The 19,432-nt window shown below is 34.6% G+C and overlaps 1 protein-coding gene across 5 annotated transcripts in view; it reads left to right on the top strand.

Annotated features, from left to right (window-relative positions):
- The window catches only part of LOC126856438 (cyclic nucleotide-gated cation channel alpha-3), a 115,522-nt gene that overhangs the window by 83,817 nt on the left and 12,273 nt on the right, over positions 1–19,432 (top strand). For 4 of the 5 annotated variants that reach the window (XM_050604920.1, XM_050604919.1, XM_050604921.1 and 1 more), the window contains exons 8-10: positions 10,487–10,627; positions 15,052–15,204; positions 16,869–17,018. In XM_050604920.1, coding sequence (XP_050460877.1) covers positions 10,487–10,627; positions 15,052–15,204; positions 16,869–17,018 — 444 coding nt within the window. The remainder of the gene's footprint in view (positions 1–10,486; positions 10,628–15,051; positions 15,205–16,868; positions 17,019–19,432) is intronic. The other variant, XM_050604918.1, reaches the window with a different exon arrangement.

Here is a 19,432-nt window from a genome sequence, read left to right as displayed (position 1 = left end):
CGAGATTAAACTGATCGCGACAGTAATATAACTATAGGCCTAACAATTCCCCGATTGTTACATACATATTACATACATACCTGGAAATGTTACGTGTATAATCGTTGACGACGCGCACTCGCGCACTCCCATTGTTGAGAGTTCGAGATTCGGTGTAAACATCATGCATGTATAGACTAGTTAATTTTGTTACCTATTACGCCGCAATATACTCAATATACTCAAAAGAGAGAAAAAGAGGCAAATAGATACAGGTAGGGACATAAAAGGGACCACTTCTTTCTTGAATGCTTGTGCAATTAAATAGCAATTTTGAATATCAGAATTTTTTCTTCTGCGTCTTTTATGAATATTTATAAATTTGTATAAATAAACAATTTAACTAAAGAAGCTTTTAAGAAGAACCTTTGTTTTTGTATTATGAAAATGATATTACGCAGCCAAAAATTATAATATGCAAGCACTCATATAAAACACAAAGCATTGTGCATTTGAGCGAATTTTGTATGTTTCTTCTCACAAAAGTCAGAGCAACTTTGGAAATTCGGTCAATTTGTAACAGGAGAAATCTGTTTGGAAGTTCTACTTTTTAAACCTATATTTTCACAATACTATCACCTCAACATTTCGTCTTACATGGTTTACGCCGCCCTATCATCATTCAAAAGTGTAATGCTGAATTATTCACATTATTTTCTTTCGTCTGGTTATCATAATAATCATAGTAAACGATGCTGACAAATAATATATCTTATGCAAGGTATAATTTTGTCAAAAATCATATAAGTAAATATTAAATTTTATTTAAAGAGAATTTATTTATTTTATATCTTATTTATTTATTTCACATCTTATTTACAATATCAGTATATATTTGCTAAGAGTTTCTAAAGAAGTAACTTATTTCCGTTTGCGCACTTTGTAAAAGAAAAGAACATTTTTTTTTAAATTTTTCTAACCTATTAAACTTGAAATCAGTTTTTGTAGTCGTTTAAGAAAAAATAAACTGCGCAATTTTGGAGTTGTTGAAAAAAATTTCGAAAACAGAGAAGAGAAAGCCTCAAAGGAGATCTGAATAAAAATTAAAAAAAAACTTTGACGCGCGCAGAAAAACAAAACGATGCCTGGAAAAACATCGAAGGTTATAATGATTACTAGGTCTACAGCGAAACGAATTTTTTTGCTCGCAATTAAATAAACTATTACATCTCGGGCCGACGTTCACGGCGTGCACATGTCAGCGTAAGGGATGCATGCCTTGGTCCCCTTTTTGCTACCCAATAATCAAAGGCTTTCCGCCCCCGCAGTTCGATGGACAAAGCAAGCACGTACTTTACAGGGGTGCAATGGGCATGCCCGAGAGATCCTTTTACGGTTCTTTCACAGCAGCAAGAGAAGAGTTAGCTTTAAAAGAGAAGAGAAAAACTGCGCAGCTTGAGAAAAATCCCAAACAAGTTATCGGTTGGCTTAATATAAACGAGTATTAAAAAAAACTAGTTATATATTCTAGTTAATACATATTCTATTTAATATTGATAAATTCGATGTTTACTTAAAAAATATAATGTGTAAATTATTATTATATATTTGTATTGATTGTAATGCTGATTATAATTGCGTGAAAAATCGTCTGTACAAACGTGATTCGAAATTAAAAAGGAAAAATTTTCAAATATGCAAAAAGAGAGGATACTTCCAAAGGAAGAAAACGCTGGTGAAATTCACTTTGCGCAAGTCTCGATAAGAATCTGAATTGAAAATTCAGTTTCATTCTAGTCGTGCTGAAAGAAGCGGATTAAGCTACAACGCGACTTGATCGTATATACGACCGATTAGATTATTTTATGGAAGCACGTAACTCTGTCTCTCTCTCTCTCTCTCTCTCTCTCTCTCTCTCTCTCTCTCTCTCTCTCTCTTTGCTGGAAAAGGATGTAGCACGTGAATTCTTGTTCGTCCTGCAAAAAATTCTTACGAAAAGTGATTTATACAGCTCTTCCTATAACATGCCAGGCACGGTAGTTAAGGCGAGCTCGCGAAATGTCTATTAAGGTTATAGGATTCAACGAACAGGATCGAGATGTAATAATACGCGATACAATGATTTGGTAAATTGCGAGGTATCATTTTTCATCCTCGTCTGCATTTCGATGAATTATCAAAAGAAATATTAGTCTTGACACTTTGTAATACAGAAAAACATCTCAAAAAACTATGAATCTCAAATTTGTTTTTATATTCGAATACATTTATTTACAACTACGAGATAAATTTATTTAAATATAAGCGCAAATAAAATTATCGGAATAAATTAAATAAATATCTCTTGATGTTGCTACTTTGGTGCAGTCTCTTTTTGACATTTAAAAATGTACAGATAATTGGCAGACGATTAACATGTTACGCCAGAATGGTGGCGTAAAGGAACAGTAATTAAGGGTTTCTGGAGCAATTACATCTAGTCCGTTGGCAATCGCTATCGGCAATTGCCGCAGCAAGCAAAGAGACCAATCTTTGCTGATCCCAATGCGGCTCGATACACCTTGATACCAATTGCTTTTAATACTTAATTACGTATGCGTGTGCCATCGGTCCAGCAGGATTAGATTTCCTTTAGGCAAATCGCGCTATTCCGCTCTAGTCTCTGTCGGCGTTGATCCTCCAAATTATACGTTACAATCCTTATCTTGTGTACTTGCATCCACTATCGACAATGCAAAAAATTCAGGGCGATCAATTTAATACGGATTATTCCGTGAAACGTAGCCGTGCTCTAACGCTGCGTCTGACTATATTCAATTCTGAACTACTGAGACAAAGTTTTTGTGTAATATTCAGTGTGTGCGGGGTGAAGATGCAAGCAAATAGATAAATATTGATTTCTATAAAAGGAAAATATTTTCTCAACTTTTTAAAGAGGAAATTTAAACTGGACGGGTCAACTATATGTCAAAAAAGTTAATAAATCTCTATACTTCGAGATTTATAAATTTGATTGCGCATACTTACACAGTTTTTTTTTAACTTTTTAAAATATAAAATTAATAATTAATTTGTGAATTAAAATAAAGATTTGAGTCTGTAGAATTAAAATTTTTAATGTTCATAAATTTTTGTATACAGTCACTATAAAATTTTCGTGATACAATTACTATAAAAAAAATCAGTTCCATATAAGATATTACGATTTTGGAATTAAATTATACTAATAGGGAAATAGAGTGAAATTATATATTTTTGTAAATGAAAAATTAGTTTTAAATTGATTAAGAGAAATTTACAAATTCAGAGCCAATATGGAGCCTTTGTTATATGAAACGCGAAGCCTGCGAGAGGAAATTGATATTTGTTTCATTAAACATGATATGATGTGGAATTAAAAGCAACCTGACACTATATAATATAGTTGGCTCGCCGCAAGGCAAATGAATTACATGATCGGTTTATTAGTTTGGTGATGATTAATCGATAGTTGCGTAAATTGTCAATTAGATAACCGAACGACTAAATAATGATTGTCTTAATTATTTGCTTATTCGAAATTCCCTTATTACTTTATGTGCGAATAATCACATGAACAGAGAGAAAAAATTTTAAAAAAGAGGTAAAAAATTTTTAAAAATTGTTATTACAAATTAACTTGTTGGAGTCAAGTTTGAGCTTTTAGCTCAAACGTCCTCTGACATATGCATAACTAAACACACATGCAATTGATAAAATATATGTTATACATGTTTTTCGATATACTGTGATGATATTATAAATTAATGATCATTGACAGAGGAACTTGTAAAATTGAAATTATTTATCGCAATCGGTGTCGCGCTCGGTGAATAAAATTTCTTAGGCTTTTCCGTCGATCAGGCTCGCACGATGATAAAAAAATTTAAAGAAAAAATTTAAAGTTATTTTTCACGTAACCAATATGGAGACGTTTTTCGCGCACGTGTACGCGGAGGAACAGGTGATGGCAAACGACACGCGACGCGCAATTTGTAGCGCAAACCATATCTTACTGATGCAATTTCGAGTTCTCTCTCGCTGTGTGTTATATCTTTTTCTCTCATTTTCGTCCATATTTACCTTGACTCGTGGCTTGGAACGAGAATATTTCCCGAGAACCGCGCGCAAAGATCGAGAAGCCGCGGCAAGTGAATAGAGTACCGCTGGATCCAATATCTTCCTTTTACCTCCGCGTCTCGTTTTCTTTTAGCTTTTCCTCTGCGCACCATTTCCACGCATAGTAAAATGTTGCTGTTGTGTACAGAATGTCGAGAGCGCGTGTAGATAAAGTGAGTCTGGTGCGAGTCGAGCGTTTCGCGCGGTGCTGCTAAATCACCCCTCGTCAACCCCTCAATTCGTCCGCATTCATAAATAAAGCTGTCGCGTATCACGCTATTCGCGCTGGATATACCCGACTGTGGCGAAGGAGGGAAGGTGGAATCAAAAGCCGTTTCTAGACAAAATGCCGGAGTTACGACATTGGGGCGGCTGTATCAATTCCATTTGCGACACGGAAACGCGGAGAGATTCAGTTCCCGTCCAATTTGTCGCGTTAAAATTCACTTTCGGCCTGCTATTGCTGTTGCTGCTGCTGCTGCTGCTGCTGCTGCTGCTGCTGCTACTGCTGCTGAGAGAAGAATGAGCTTTGTTACGATTGCCTGACACATCCGTGTGACAAAACAAATTATTAGTGAAACTAATGGTCTTTAAATATTTACAAGAGTTTTGTAACGGAAATGGATAAAAGCACGATTCGAAAAGACAGCTCGCAGCAAAGCTCGCGCTAGAGATACTGCAGTCCTCTCTATGGAATTGTCAAAAAGCACGCAGAAATCTTTCTCGGTAGATTGTTCAACAACACTATTTTGTGATGAACGCGTATGTCGCCGTCTTCTTGACACGAATAATGGCGATGCAAATGAGAAGGGTAGAATGTTCTCGCGACAATAGGGGGCGAAAGGAGCGCGACGTTCTAACGCAGCACAGTAATTTAAATACTAATTTCCATGATAGAACACACGTTTCAATGTTACCGGATTAATAAAGGAGGTTCTACCCCTCACTGCTCAAATTACTGAAAGTTCCGACAAAACTTGAAATTGCGCAACCCGGGAGATCCGAATAAATAGAAGTTGCCGGTTTGGATTAAGCGTCATATAATGCAGCGATGCCAAGAACGACGACGGGGGTATTACCTGCGTATGCATACATGACCAGGCGGGAAAGGAAAGGAATTAAGTTTGCAAAAGGAGTAAAGTTTGCTTAATCCCGCTCAATGGATCCGAGAGATTATTCCTTAACGAAGAAATGCCGTACATTTCTCTCGCCGCGGAAAAATATGCGCCAACATTCCGCGCTCTCTTTTCGACGAAAATCATTCATAAATCAGAGACTCGTGAAACGTGTTTTTTATTCAAGAAATACGTGCGTTATTTTTCGAGAGAATTCGTGGCGATTGTTTCGAAATTGAGTTTACTGAGTGAGGAAAATATATAAAACTTGTGGGATGTTTTGCGAGATAACAGCGAGAAATTTGCGCCGCGAAAGAATTATCTGAAGCGCATATAAATCTATCAAGCTGCAAAATATCGCATTTCTTACGCTAACAACAGAGGAGAGAAAGTCTAGCTAATAGGGCAACTCGGGTGTTCGCACGACGCGCGCTCGTTCAGAATTCCGGATAATTAACGAGGCCGCGTTTCGCCATTAATTGGCCCGGGAGACTTTCACGAAAATTAATCTGCCCCGGGGCGCGATATGCCCATCAGCGTACGACGGAATTTCAAAAGCAAAAGCGTTTCGCAAGCAAGTTTCACTGCAAACTCTCTTCGACGCACAACATAATTGCTCTCGTCTTAAAAATATACGCCTTATTAAGCCGCAAATGTATCCGCAATCTGTTATCCGAATGTACTTTTTTTTTCTTTTATTTTTATTTCGATCGTATGAGTTTTGATGAAATCCACATAACGGTCATATTTTTAGACAAACAGGGATTAGCATGGTGTTCGACGGCGACACGATAGTCAAATCAGAAGCGATGTGAGAAATTCAGAAATAATATTGTGACAAAATACGCGGGCTAAGTGGAATTTACGTTTTACAAAAGCAACTAAATTCATTTTGTAGAAGTAGGAATAACCGTAATAGTCGTATTTCTTCATTGTTCGCGATGATTTATAGAGAATAGTCGCGAACAGTCTGCGCGGTGTCTTTTCTACTTTTATTACGTGCAAACCATTTACAGACGCCGTTCATTAGAGGGAGTGCCTTGATCGAGTGGACTGAAAGGAAAGTAATGACGTTCCGGTAGAGGCTATCGGTAACATGGAACAAGGTCGTTAAGACTGCGTCTCGAGGATCCATCGATCTTCCGGAGCCTCATCTCGGACTGTCAGTTTCAGGTTGCGCGTTTGGACAGACAATGTCGGCATGCCGTTTAGGGATCAGAGTCAGAACTGACGAGAGGAAAAGGATAAAAAAGATCAATTTCTTTCTAAAGAAAATTTGTGACGGAAAAAAAAGAGACTCACTCACGAATCACATGCAATTAATAATTACATTCTTTTCATATATTTTTAGAAGGATCCCACGTGCGTAGACGCCACTTTATCACTTAATATTTCTATATCTTTATATCTTGACGATTGATATCTGATTTTTCTATTTTTCTAAAATTTGATCATTTGATTGCGATATGATGGAGCGCTACGCGAAACCTTTGTAATATCTACAAAAATTAATATAGAATCCATTTAAATTTCTCTTGGAAAGATACGATTATTTTCAAGCTACGATGACTATTTGTCGTGTAATAGAAATCGAGTCTTTCTTTGGAGCGAAATAAACGTGACTTAGCTTCTGTTCTTTCAATAGAGCTGGAAACGAGCCAGAAATTATCACAATGCTCTCGTAACAACGTGCGAACACTCTCCATTATCCTTTAAGGCTGGAAAATATTTGAAAGTTCTATCATTAAATATGCAGTGAAAGACTTTTAAATGTTCGCTTCCACGTTGACGCACGATTTCAATACGTCTCACATGCAACATTGTTCTTACATTTCTTTAAAATAGCAAAGAAAAAGAGGAAACATAAATTAAAATAAAACTATAGATTTAAAATAAAACGTTGAATATTTCTCTTTATATATAATGTTTGTTGTCAATAACTCTCTGGAAATGAACACTGTAGAATAGGATAATTATTATAATAATAAGGGTATATAATTAATGATATATTAATAGTAAGTAATTAATAATCGACATGTATGTTATTTACACACCCAATATATAATAAATTTATATTAATAATTTGAAACGTATTTTCGCGCACAAATCTTCAGAATAATACATACATACAAATACATAGAACAGAATGTATATGTAATGAAAAATATGTAAAACCAATAGTAATTACTTGAGAAAAATCGATGACTTTAATTCTGCAGAATTTCAGTATGTTGCATAAAATCAATATAATTTATCAGCGACTATAGAGAGAAAAAAGAGAGAGAGAGAGAGAGAGAGAGAGGGGGGAAGGGGAAGAAGGATAATTGATGCAAGAGACAATACATTTCTCCATACTTGTAATAACAGGAAATAAACTCACGTTATGTGAATATAAAATCTCGATATCGAAGACACTGTCTCTTGATGCGATTACTTCGCTTGCGCGAAAGCGTTCCAAAGGGGTCACTGGCTGTAACTTTACATCCCCACCGAGAGGCACTATCCTCGCAAATCTCGATGCCCAGACACGGTTCGACGAACTCGTTGAAAAATAATCGAAGGGAGAATATCGGCTGGATTGCAGCCAAGGGGGTCTTCTCGCTTCTTTGATCGCTCCATCGGTCGAATCGGGCCGCTGTATATATTATCAATATCGGTCTGTGCCTCGTCCTCGTTCCGGATTGTGCCACCTCGGATCGAATCCCGGCGGCGAGACGCGAATCGCACGAGAGAAGCGGGAATAAGTTAAATTGCACCATCCCGAGAAGCGTTCGAAGCGGGCACGGGCCGTCGGTCATGGGCTAGAAACCCATTTCCGATAGAAACCATCCCTCTTCCTTGTCAGTCAAGCAAGGTGAAGCCAGCCAGCCAGGCGTCCCCGTTATATCCATTTTCGGCCAATTCCGGATTGCGCCCGTCCGTATCCATACGCGGGGATACCACCTGAATCACAGCCCAGCCCAGGAAGATACCTAGGATTGATTACCTCGCAGGTATATCGGAGATAGATCGGAACGGCAACTTCCCCAAACGACGACTATCCCGTTATACAAAAAAAAAAAAGTTAAATCGCTACAGTGAACTCCGCACTGCGGATCCTTGGACCGCGTCGTGCATTAATATTTGAGCAGCTGAAACGAAAGAGCGGCCAAATTCGGAAACTTGATACATTCTCTCAGGAGGAGGTAGAAAGAATATACTTTATAAAATTTAAGTTGCGCTTGATTAAACTCCGATGGAAAGTTGTGTAGAAATTATTCATATATAATCTACTATACATATGGAGAGAGTCTATTATAATGGAGTTTATCTGTGTTATTTAAAATTTAAAGAGTACTATACAGTATTAAAATAACATTAATTAAAGATCTTTGATCAATAAATTTTTTATACGATATATAATATCTTTATTTTAACGTAAACCACAAAATATGATTTATACGAAAAAAACAAACGCAAATATATTCATGAATGCAATCGCTAAATGTAATCTGACAAAGAAACGCATTCCTCCTTATTGGTTCTATTGCTCTTTGCTTGTTTGATTGAATATTTAACGTGGATAGAAATTGATATTTGGAGACAGTTTAATGTTTCATTTCTTGATATACATTCTTCGTTCTCCTCATAATCCATATTTATAGATTCTCGAAACGTAGTGGGCTGATACGAAGGACGTAAAATTTAGTAATAATATCTTTACTTTATACTTAGAGAACCATTATATCATTCAACTTTGTTGAAATAATTTACATAATCCGAACATAATTAATATTCTGCATAAGTTTGTTCTGCTTTTGTTTTATAATTTCTATATTACAATTAAAACACTGAATCTTTAGACGCAAAAACAATTTCCATCCATTCAATTTGTATAATAAAGTTGCTGAAATATATATTCTCAATTGCTGCTTGTCATCAAAAAGTTTAGATGAAACTGTCTACAATCCGCAGTTTTTCCAAGTGGAAATACATCATATCTTGCAAAATTACATTTCATCACCCATTTAGTATAACGGGCACGTCTCAGCCATCTCTTTCAAAATCCTTTATAAATTTTTATATTTTACATACATTTGTGTCAGCACGTGCAAAAAAAAAAGACAATAATTACAATGTCATCTGTATCCAAAAGTGACTTGTAAGTAAAATTATGATAAGATCCTTATGTCTTGTATTTTGCACATTTTATAGAATTAAATGTTAATTAATTTATTATTTGTTAATTAACAATTTATAAATTTAAAATTATTTGTTATCTGTTTTCATCTTTTTAAAATTTTAAACAATATTATCTTTCGCCATTATTTATTACATTTAGCAATATTAATTCCAACAATTCTTGCGTCCAATTTTTTTGCAGCTATTGAATGACTTATTCACATGAGTCGGACCGATATATGTCCTCATAAAATTGTAACGGTATCTTAGTTTTCCGTTTCACTGCGTCACTATTGATCTGCGAGCCATGCAGCGATTGCATGGCGGATACGCCACAACATCGCTATATTAAAAAATCGCATCAATGGTCTTCTCATTGAACAAATGGAATGGAAGAATAGGAATCGTGCAAAAGAGTTCCCCTCCATCTTAGTTTTTTTTTAATTAACTGATGGCAATGTGCTTTTTGCTGCGATAAAAAATTGCTCATATAAGTGCTCTAATCGGCATAATTAATTCGACAAAATAAAAAAAGTGAGAAGTGTTTTTAAACGACGCAAAAGGTATATTTATAATAATAAGTAATAATGAAAAAAATATTGTTGTTGAATTAAATAATTTAACTGTGGAAAACTTAATTATTATTTTGTTTATCACAAAGACTTTCTTTGCATAATATATTTATTCGTTGTTATGTACAGCTTGCAAAGCCATATAATCGTCAATATTTGATTGTATCAACTTTAATTAGCAAAAATGACCGCAAATATTAATACTCGTCTTTCAGCGATATAATGGCATACTATCACGTTCACGAATTGGAAAATGGGATGGTTTCATGCAAAGCTTCCGATGTTCAAATGATAATTGATGAAATGATTGATTATAATCGGAAATCGTTTATATACGATATCATGTATGCGTGATTAGAGAATTAAGCTTTAATGCTAACGGTCGTGTGTCAGATATTACGCAATTTATGGAAGCATTTTTTAAACATTAAAAAACACGATTAAAACTCTCACAGATATACATAATCGAGTTGTCACTTGAGATGATAAATTGTAACAAAAACAATTGCATCTTGGTTGCAGCGAAGCTGGACGGCGTGAAGACATACATGAGGATGAGGAGGGTTCCGAATCATTTACAGGTGAAAGTTATCAAATGGTTCGATTATCTGTGGCTGACGCAGAAGTGCTCCGACGAGGAGAAAGCAGTGAGTTGTCTTCCAGGTAAGTTTTAATCATTATTTAATATATATTAATATTTTTAAATAATTAATAAAAGATAAAGCGTTTAATTTTCTAAAGAAAAACAAATAGAAAAATAAAAAATACAAATTAAGAAAACTAAAAAAATATAGCTAGAGCAAATAATTTTATTATCTGGCGCATTTCGCAGAAAATGTGCACATATAAATTTTTAGTATAAGGAATTTACACAAGACAAATAATGTAGTTTGCGCGAAAAATGTAATTCTTTATTTTTATATGAATCATTTATCTTGTCTTTAACTTTTAATTATCTTTATTAATGTGCAATATAGAGCACATATGTTGGCGCATATTTATTTTCATAAATGTGAGATATATAAAAGTCTGGCTTGCGACGCGAGATTATATAACTTTATTATATAAATCTACAGATATATAAGTCTAGAGTTTATATCATATAAAATCTATGAACACACACACACACACACACACACACACACACACACACACACACACACACACACAAGTGGAAGCTTTGCGCTATTTTAAGGATATAACTCAACAAACGTATAATTAATGTAACCTCTTTTGCATTGCAAATTCTCCGGAAAACTTTGCATTTTTAACTGTAATTTATTAGTTAAATAACGGGGATTCTAAGTTACGCGAGGCGAATGTTTACCGGCAGCAGTGAAATGATATTGCCGCCTTTCGACGGTGTTGGCATATATAATTTCATGGGAAACATTTGATCTCGCAACTGCTAGCACAGAATCTGCAAACTAAAATGCGAACAAACCGACGTGTAAGCATGTTATCATATACGGTTGCCAACATTGGTCGCCCTTTAATGCAACCGCGCGAGAGAGCAAACGGCAAATTTTCGCCAAGTTGTTTTGCTGCAACCAGACGCAAATAAATATGTACGCACTGAAAGTTTGTAGCTTATTGTAAAAGTGATATTAATTCTTCACCTTGCATTAAATTTCCCTCTTGGCAATTTAATGAAAAATTTGCGTGACTCTAATTTGCATAATAAATACGTAAATTCATTACCTTGTGTTGAATACGTTGTAACATTATAACTGGGACGCTTACTGTTACTACGGCATATACGATTATTAAAAATACATGTGAGTGTTTATTGTTATAACAGATAAATTTATTTACCGCTAGATCGCAATCGTATTTTTACTCATGTAGACTAATGTGCGTATGCTCGTATTTACGGTTGCACATACAATGCACGTAAATGAACGTTTATTCTTCCGTAAACTTTATGAACTGTTTTTTATTGCCTGCGTAAAAGTCAGATATATTTCCAAGTCGACTGTTATAACTTGCCGATTATTGGAGAGAAACGATATTACTGCCAGACATTTACTACTAAAATGCTAATAAAGCGTAATAATTTTGTTGCTCGCAATGCACTATAAGACAGACTGTATACAACATAAACTATGCGCGGTGTGTACAGAAGCGAATAAACTGGAAGGAATGCGGGAAGGACTTACGGATTGCACATATATAAGAGGACTTGTGCTGAAATTTATTACACCAGATATCCAGATGTGCTTAATGCAAAGTCAAATTCCCATTAAGAGGAAAATTGACATTTTTTTTCTAAGCTTTTCTCTCTCTCTCTCTCTCTCTCTCTCTCTCTCTCTCTCTCTCTCTCTTTCTTTTGTGAACTCTTGAAAATAATTAATTTTTGAGGAAATAACGACTTATTTCTTCTATGCTCGTAATAAACATTTTCTGTCGTATTGGAATAAGCAATAAAATTTTCAATTTTCTTTTTCATTATAAGTATTCTGTTTACAATGGAAAAACATCACCATAATGAAGTAAACAAGAATAGGTACTAAGTACTTTCATAAATCCTTTTATTTTAGCAAATAAAAACATGTTATTGTTTCATCCAACGGTTTATCGCAATCATGTACAAGAAATGTCCGCTTTTTAACTCACATTCATCATTACTAATTATGATTACGTAAGCACAATGAATTAATAAGTAACGGAGCACATGACATTTTTTATCTGTGTAATTTTGTAATTTAATAACGAAGAATCGACATTCGGAGACATAATTAACATAACATAGTTTGGAGCGCAGAATAATGTTAAAAGAGGAATGAATTGTTGAAAAGAAACGTTATTACACCGCGATGCGCTTTTCAACGCGTTTCCACGGCGAGTGCAAGAAACGAGCGCCAGAATAACATTCTGGAATCCATTTCGTTTCGTCGAACGACGTATTTCGCGACGAAATAAACCTGCTATAAGGCACGAGTTGTAAAGTAAGTGTAATGCACGCCATAACGGAGAGTTGAAAATTGAATATTAGTGTGAAATGAAAAATTGTAGGCTATTATGGCGCAAAGATTCTCGCACGTATACGTTGTTTGAGATGCGGCTGAAAACACTAACGCGATAACGACTCAAAAATAGCTAATTGGAAACTAATAAATTGGATAATAATAAATTGGAAACTAATAAAACATTTTCGCATAACATCATTCTTTAGCGAGCAACTAATGTGAAATTTTTATACTTTTTTGTATTAAATTGCTAATTTCAAATTACATTTTTTAATAAAGTTTTCAAATTCTCCCAAATTCTCTCCAAATGTAAAGTAAGTGAAGAATAATAAATTTCTATTTCTAACAATAAGTGTCTTGCTGTAATTATCGAAGCATCTATAGCACACATGACAAAACAGGCAATACGTACATTTTTATGCCATGATAATAATCGGATTACATTGATGCAGAGACGAACAATTAGGCTGCATTATGCGTTAATAATACAGAGCATTATCAATTGCCCTAATACGACAAAATTACACAGGCAAAATAAAATGCCATGTGCATCTATACTTACAATTAATTGTGCTTGCGGAAATCACAATTAGCGCTGATTACGTATTACAACAAAAAGCACTAAAAATAGCATATTGTGCACTTATACAATCGATCGTGCTTCTAGATTAACTGCCAATTTTTAGGGTACATGTTACTAATTATAATAACAACAACATAGTAACGATACTAAAGTTTACTTGTGTTAATCAAAGATTCATACAGTAAATAACGCTTTATAATTTCAAAGTCAATATAAGTCTTATTTTATGTCGTTAGCCGAGAGAGTGTATAATGATTAATAACTCGATACTTACTACAATAGGAAGTTAATCAGGCAATATATATTTATTAATTGCATTTTCAGTTGAGAATATATTTGTATTGTAATACAAGATTGTAATGACAAGGTTGTCGAATTGGTTTTGTCGACATTGATATTATTTAAAATAATCAAGTTGCAAAACGAGAAGTAATTTACTGTCACATAATTTACAGTAATAAATACTTTTTGCAAAATATACATATATCTTGAAAAAGACATTAAAATGATGGAGAAGTTTTGGTTTTATAAAGAAAATTAATCTAGTCTCTAAAAATCATTATAAATATTTCATCTAATTGGAAATAGTAATTATATGTATAATTTTATAATTAAAATGTATGTATGTATGTATATATACATATATACATCATGATCTAAATATCAATTCACACAGTCAATGTTTATAACAGAACTTTCTTTAATTGATATTATTTTCGATAATTTTGACCTGCTGATAAGTATTGTTTACATAAATCCATGACATATATCCCATAAAAAATTAATTTTAGCGGTATTATTGATGTGTATGTTAAGTCGATGTATTTTCCTAATGTATTTGCCGAGATAAAACCTTGGTGAATGTATATTTTCATCGTCTTATCAGCTCTATAAACAATTTACGCGACTTTTATTATCTATTATACTCGCTGAAAAACATTTCCTCTTTCTGTAACAAGTGTACGAGATTGTAAAATGTGTACCTTCTAATTGTAACAAGTTTTTTTTGGATTCTCGCATCTTGTAGATAATAAGTTCAACAAAGTGTCTCCGGCTAATGAGGCACTACTTTTAAAAAAAGCACATGCCACCTTTGTTCGTAGAACAGTTTTATGCTCCTCTGAAAAACTTTAGGTTAAAGTTATTGTGCAACATAGCACAACAAAAACAATCTTTTAACGCTTGCAACTTCCGCTGATGTTGCGCAACTCTGCAAATCATTCCGTATAAAATTTTTATTATCGCGAAAAAAAAGTTTTAATATCAAATTAAGAAAATAAAGGAATGAAAGAAAACGAAATATAATAAACTGTAATGTCGTGTAATTTTTAAATCTATCAACTAACTATTAAATTAATTAGAAATAAATACTTTTTTTTATATAATATTCTGTATATTGTATTAGCACATTTGGCATTAAAAAGCCAAAATTGCTCCCTTTCATTCTTCAGTTTCATTTCTTACTCATAGATTTAAGTTTTTAATATTTTTCTCTTGTACCGCGTAATGATTCTCATTTTCTTCGTGCATTGCAGATAAATTGAAGGCAGAAATCGCGATCAACGTACACTTGGATACACTGAGGAGGGTGGAAATCTTCCAGAACACGGAGGCTGGTTTCCTGTGCGAGCTGGTGCTGCGACTACGGCCCGTTCTCTTCTCACCCGGCGACTACATCTGCCGCAAAGGTAAGATCTCGGGTCATAGTTCTTTCAAGAGACTCTACTTTCTCTCGAAAGAGAAGAGTACTTGGGTGGTGGGGTCGAATGTTTTATGCAAACTCTCCTTATACTCCACTTTAGCGAGGAAGAGAATTAACACCATAAATTAGAATTTAGATAAAAAAATGCGGCTCGGTTAAAGCAACGCCTTCGCCCATTCCCATTCACAGTCTCTCGAGGGTACGAACCCTAGATACTCTGGTCCTCTTCCTCTTCGCGCGTTCAATCTCCTCCTTGTGAATTCAATGTGTTCTGCTTATGGAACATAGTGTTGGAAACACGCCGAACGATGTACTGGATATGAAAAATGATTGTTCCTTCCCTCTCACTCTTTCTCCCTGTATCTGTTCTATGCCATTCTCATTACTAGTGTTAGCCCGCCAAGGGTAGGTGAATATTTTTACTCTATATGGCCGAACAAGTGACTGCTACCGCTCGGTTTCAATATACGCAGGAAAAAAACACGGGTCTGCGTATCTACTTTAGTATAGTAAATGTCACATAGAGAATCAGTTCGTAAATCTTGACGATCAACACTATCATGTTTAATATTTTCTTTCAACCAAAATTCTATTCTTTTTAACAACAATAGGATTAAATATACTGTTACAAAATCGCGTGCTTTTATCAATTTATGTTTCTATTTAGTTGTAAAAATGATTTTTCTTTACTTAATTTAAATCTTTTAACGTTGTGAAAAAAAATTTTCTTTTGACTTATATCTGTTTTGTGAAACAATTCACAATTATTTAAACAATATCTATGTATTCAGGAAGCACAATTATTTTTTTGATATCACAAACAGTCGTTTGAATAATTTGTTTATCTTTCATCCTTCATTCTTCGTTTTCTCGCAACAGAAACTCTTTTGTCGCTAGCGAATGATCGCTGCATGTATCCGCAAATACAACGGCTATTCTTTCCAATGGTAATATCTTCTCTTTGATGGGTAACTTCATTCCTTGTGCATTTTCGCCGTATCGCCGTAGCGCGAATATCATTAGAATTATGATAGTATCGTTATTATTATTTGTCTGACCAACCAATTCCTTTCTCTCTTTCTCTCTGTCTCTCTGTCGCGAGCGTCGATACTTTTTCTTGAAGTCGATTTCTCTTCCTAATGGTTGTTAATTTTTACATTTTATTATTTTTTTCTCTTAATCTTGAAAAGCAACAAAAAAAAAAAAAAACAATGACTGGATTATGCGCGCATGATAAAATTTTAATATGATCTTATACTATTATTTCATCTTTATTTTTTTTGTTCCTACACTGAGAGACGTCACGGTCACAGGTAAACAGTAGTCGCATTGGTGGAATAACACTATTATTATATAATAGCACTATTATTATATAACATAATAGACACACGAGTTCTCGTCGTAAACCTCAAAATACAACGACGGTTGCACTCGAGCAATAAAGCACTGAGGGATGATTATTTTTATAGATGGTATAAAAAAATATTAGGTGAATAAAAAGTTGGATATTTCATGTCATAAGAGCAAAACTTTACAAAACTTTTTCTTTTTTCAAATAAAGAAAATATGATAAATTGGACAAGAAAGAATAAAAAGTGGTCGAAAGAATAATTAATGTTTTGATCGGATATGATTTTTGCGTGATTGCAGGTGAGGTGGGAAAGGAGATGTACATAGTGAATAGGGGCCGACTGCAGGTGGTGGCCGACAACGGGAAGACGGTGCTCGCCACCCTTAAGGCGGGTTCCTACTTCGGGGAGATCAGCATTCTCAATATGGGGACCGCAGGTAAAGAGTGCGGTAAATATTCCAAACGGACCAGGGGCCCGTGAGCTGTCCCCCTTCGTTTTTCACGATCACGTTTTCACGTTTCACGTTTTTACCACTCTGTGAGAGGGCAAGCCGTCGAGCCGGTATGAGCCGATCTAAAAACGATCTCTCTAGCAATTTTTCACTATCTCTCTTTTTCTCGCAGTCTCGTCCCACTTGTCGATCTTCACCTTCTAATCGCGAATGACGTTCATGCAACGACAGCCGCACGGTATAAATCTCGGAGTAAAAAGAATATACATATATACATATATATATATATATATATATATATATATATATATATATATATCAGCAGTTAATTAAAGGAAAATGATTGAAGAAATACTTGAAATATGTTTCTTTAATAAGCTATATGCCGATATATCTTGCGCATGTACCTCATCATTGTTTGTTTATAATAGAGAACAATGTTTTCTTGTTATCTACAGGAATCTCGATATAGCACGATTACCTCTAGTTTCTGTCATAATTATTAATTAATTTTTGACAGAAAATGCGCGGAATAAATGTCGTATTATTAAGAATTTATTCCGAAATATTTTCGAAATCAAACGTGTAATCTCTGAAACTTAAATTTAGATTTACATATAGATAAATCGTCAGAAAATTAACTGAGTTTTATCTTCTCTATTTGTATGAGCATAATAATATCTTTTCATACAGAGATAGGAGGCTTTAATTTAATTGTGATTGACGTTACATTACCTATCTACCGCGAACGATTTTGCTGCTCGTATGCGCTACTTTCCCATTATCGCTGGATCTGTCGCAGAATAAATAGGGTTCTAAATTTACCGTAAATTTACTATAAAATCTAGTTATTTGAGTCGGGTTTTACATCTTTCACATGCATTATTTAAGTGAAAAATGGGAATTAAATAATCGCTTTTTAAATATGAAAAAAAGAAAATGGAATTGTTTATTTTTCTAATAGAAATATAGTAAATAAATTCAAAAAAGACAAACGAATTTTAGTCCGTTTTCGATATTGATATGCACAGTAGCTTTATATCGAAGGACCGAATCAGGATCGAATTCAAGCTCAAATAGTTATTATTCGCATTCGCTGCGCGCACACAAACAAGAGAGAATCAATGGAGAAAAATAATCTTATTCTTCTTTATATTCCGTTTATATTCCCTAGCATAATTTAATGGACGTGATAAAAAAGCCGGCTCTCAAAGCACCATTCCAATCACTTGTGCATCTTCCGAGACTTTGTTCCTGACGAGAATGAAAAGAGGATTGGCAATGCAAAATATCGCCCCAATTTCTCTGCATCGACAATCTTATTGCCTCCGTCTATCAGGATGAAGCTGTCGGCACGTGCGCGACATCGGGATCGATAACAGTCACATTATTGTTTTCGAGGACCGGCTCTCTCTTTCTCTTTCTCTCCCTTTGCCTCGTTCTCGAATGACTCTCGAAATAAAAAAAAAAATAAGCATCCAGTGGTCATCAACCTGTATAAAGAGTCGCTTCGGAAGCGGCACGAACTTTATATTCTTCTATCAGAATTCCTTCTAGAAAACTCTTTTTTCGAGCGAACGTTGCTTTCGTTGTGAAGAAACTTTGGATTAATAAGAATCATACTTTAGCCCCATCTGAATGATCTTAATCCACTTTAAATTGAATTCTCTTTTCATATATTTTCAGAGCGCGCGATGTTATTGAAGGAGAAAAAAAAATAATTTTTTGTAATACTCCGTTTTTTAAATAGTTAAGTTGATAAAGAATTTCCCCGATTTATGCAAGCGGCTGCCCTAGCTTATTTTCTCGGCAAACACAAGCTTGATTACTTGGTTATATTGTATCTCTGCAAAAAACGAGGCAATATTAGCGGAAGCATAAAAAGTTTGTCATACATTGTTACTTGTAGATAACAAGGTATTTATCGTTCCGAGATATTTCCTTGAATTCCGTAAGCGTTTCAGTCACGCTAACATATCAGTCGTACTTGAATTTTCCTCATGCTTGCGTCAAGTTAAAGTTTTTATAACTTTCTGCTTATCCAGTAAACAGTAACGTTAATTGAATTACGCAAACACAGTAACAGCGGAGTAGGTCGTTGCGAGATCGTCGGCGCATCTCGAATAAGGCCCGTGACACGTATTGCCCTTTAGTCTCCACCCTTTCAATCTTTTTCTCACGGCTACTCTACTTCATTTTATTTTTTTTACGAGATCGACCGGAACGACTAACCGAATTGTTACGCATGTTGCAAAATATCAAATTGCGTTTTTTTACGATAATACGCGATCATCGCGAGTTTTTGGCAACACCCGCATCGACATAAAAAAAAATAAGAGACTAGAAAAGTAAAAGATTGTTCAATCGTTCGATAACGCATCGGAATTATTTGTTAACACTCTTCTTTCTTT

This window comes from Cataglyphis hispanica, chromosome 18 (assembly GCF_021464435.1).
Source record: "Cataglyphis hispanica isolate Lineage 1 chromosome 18, ULB_Chis1_1.0, whole genome shotgun sequence".
Classification (NCBI taxonomy): Eukaryota; Metazoa; Arthropoda; class Insecta; order Hymenoptera; family Formicidae; genus Cataglyphis; species Cataglyphis hispanica.
This window is presented reverse-complemented; position numbering and strand designations above follow the sequence as displayed.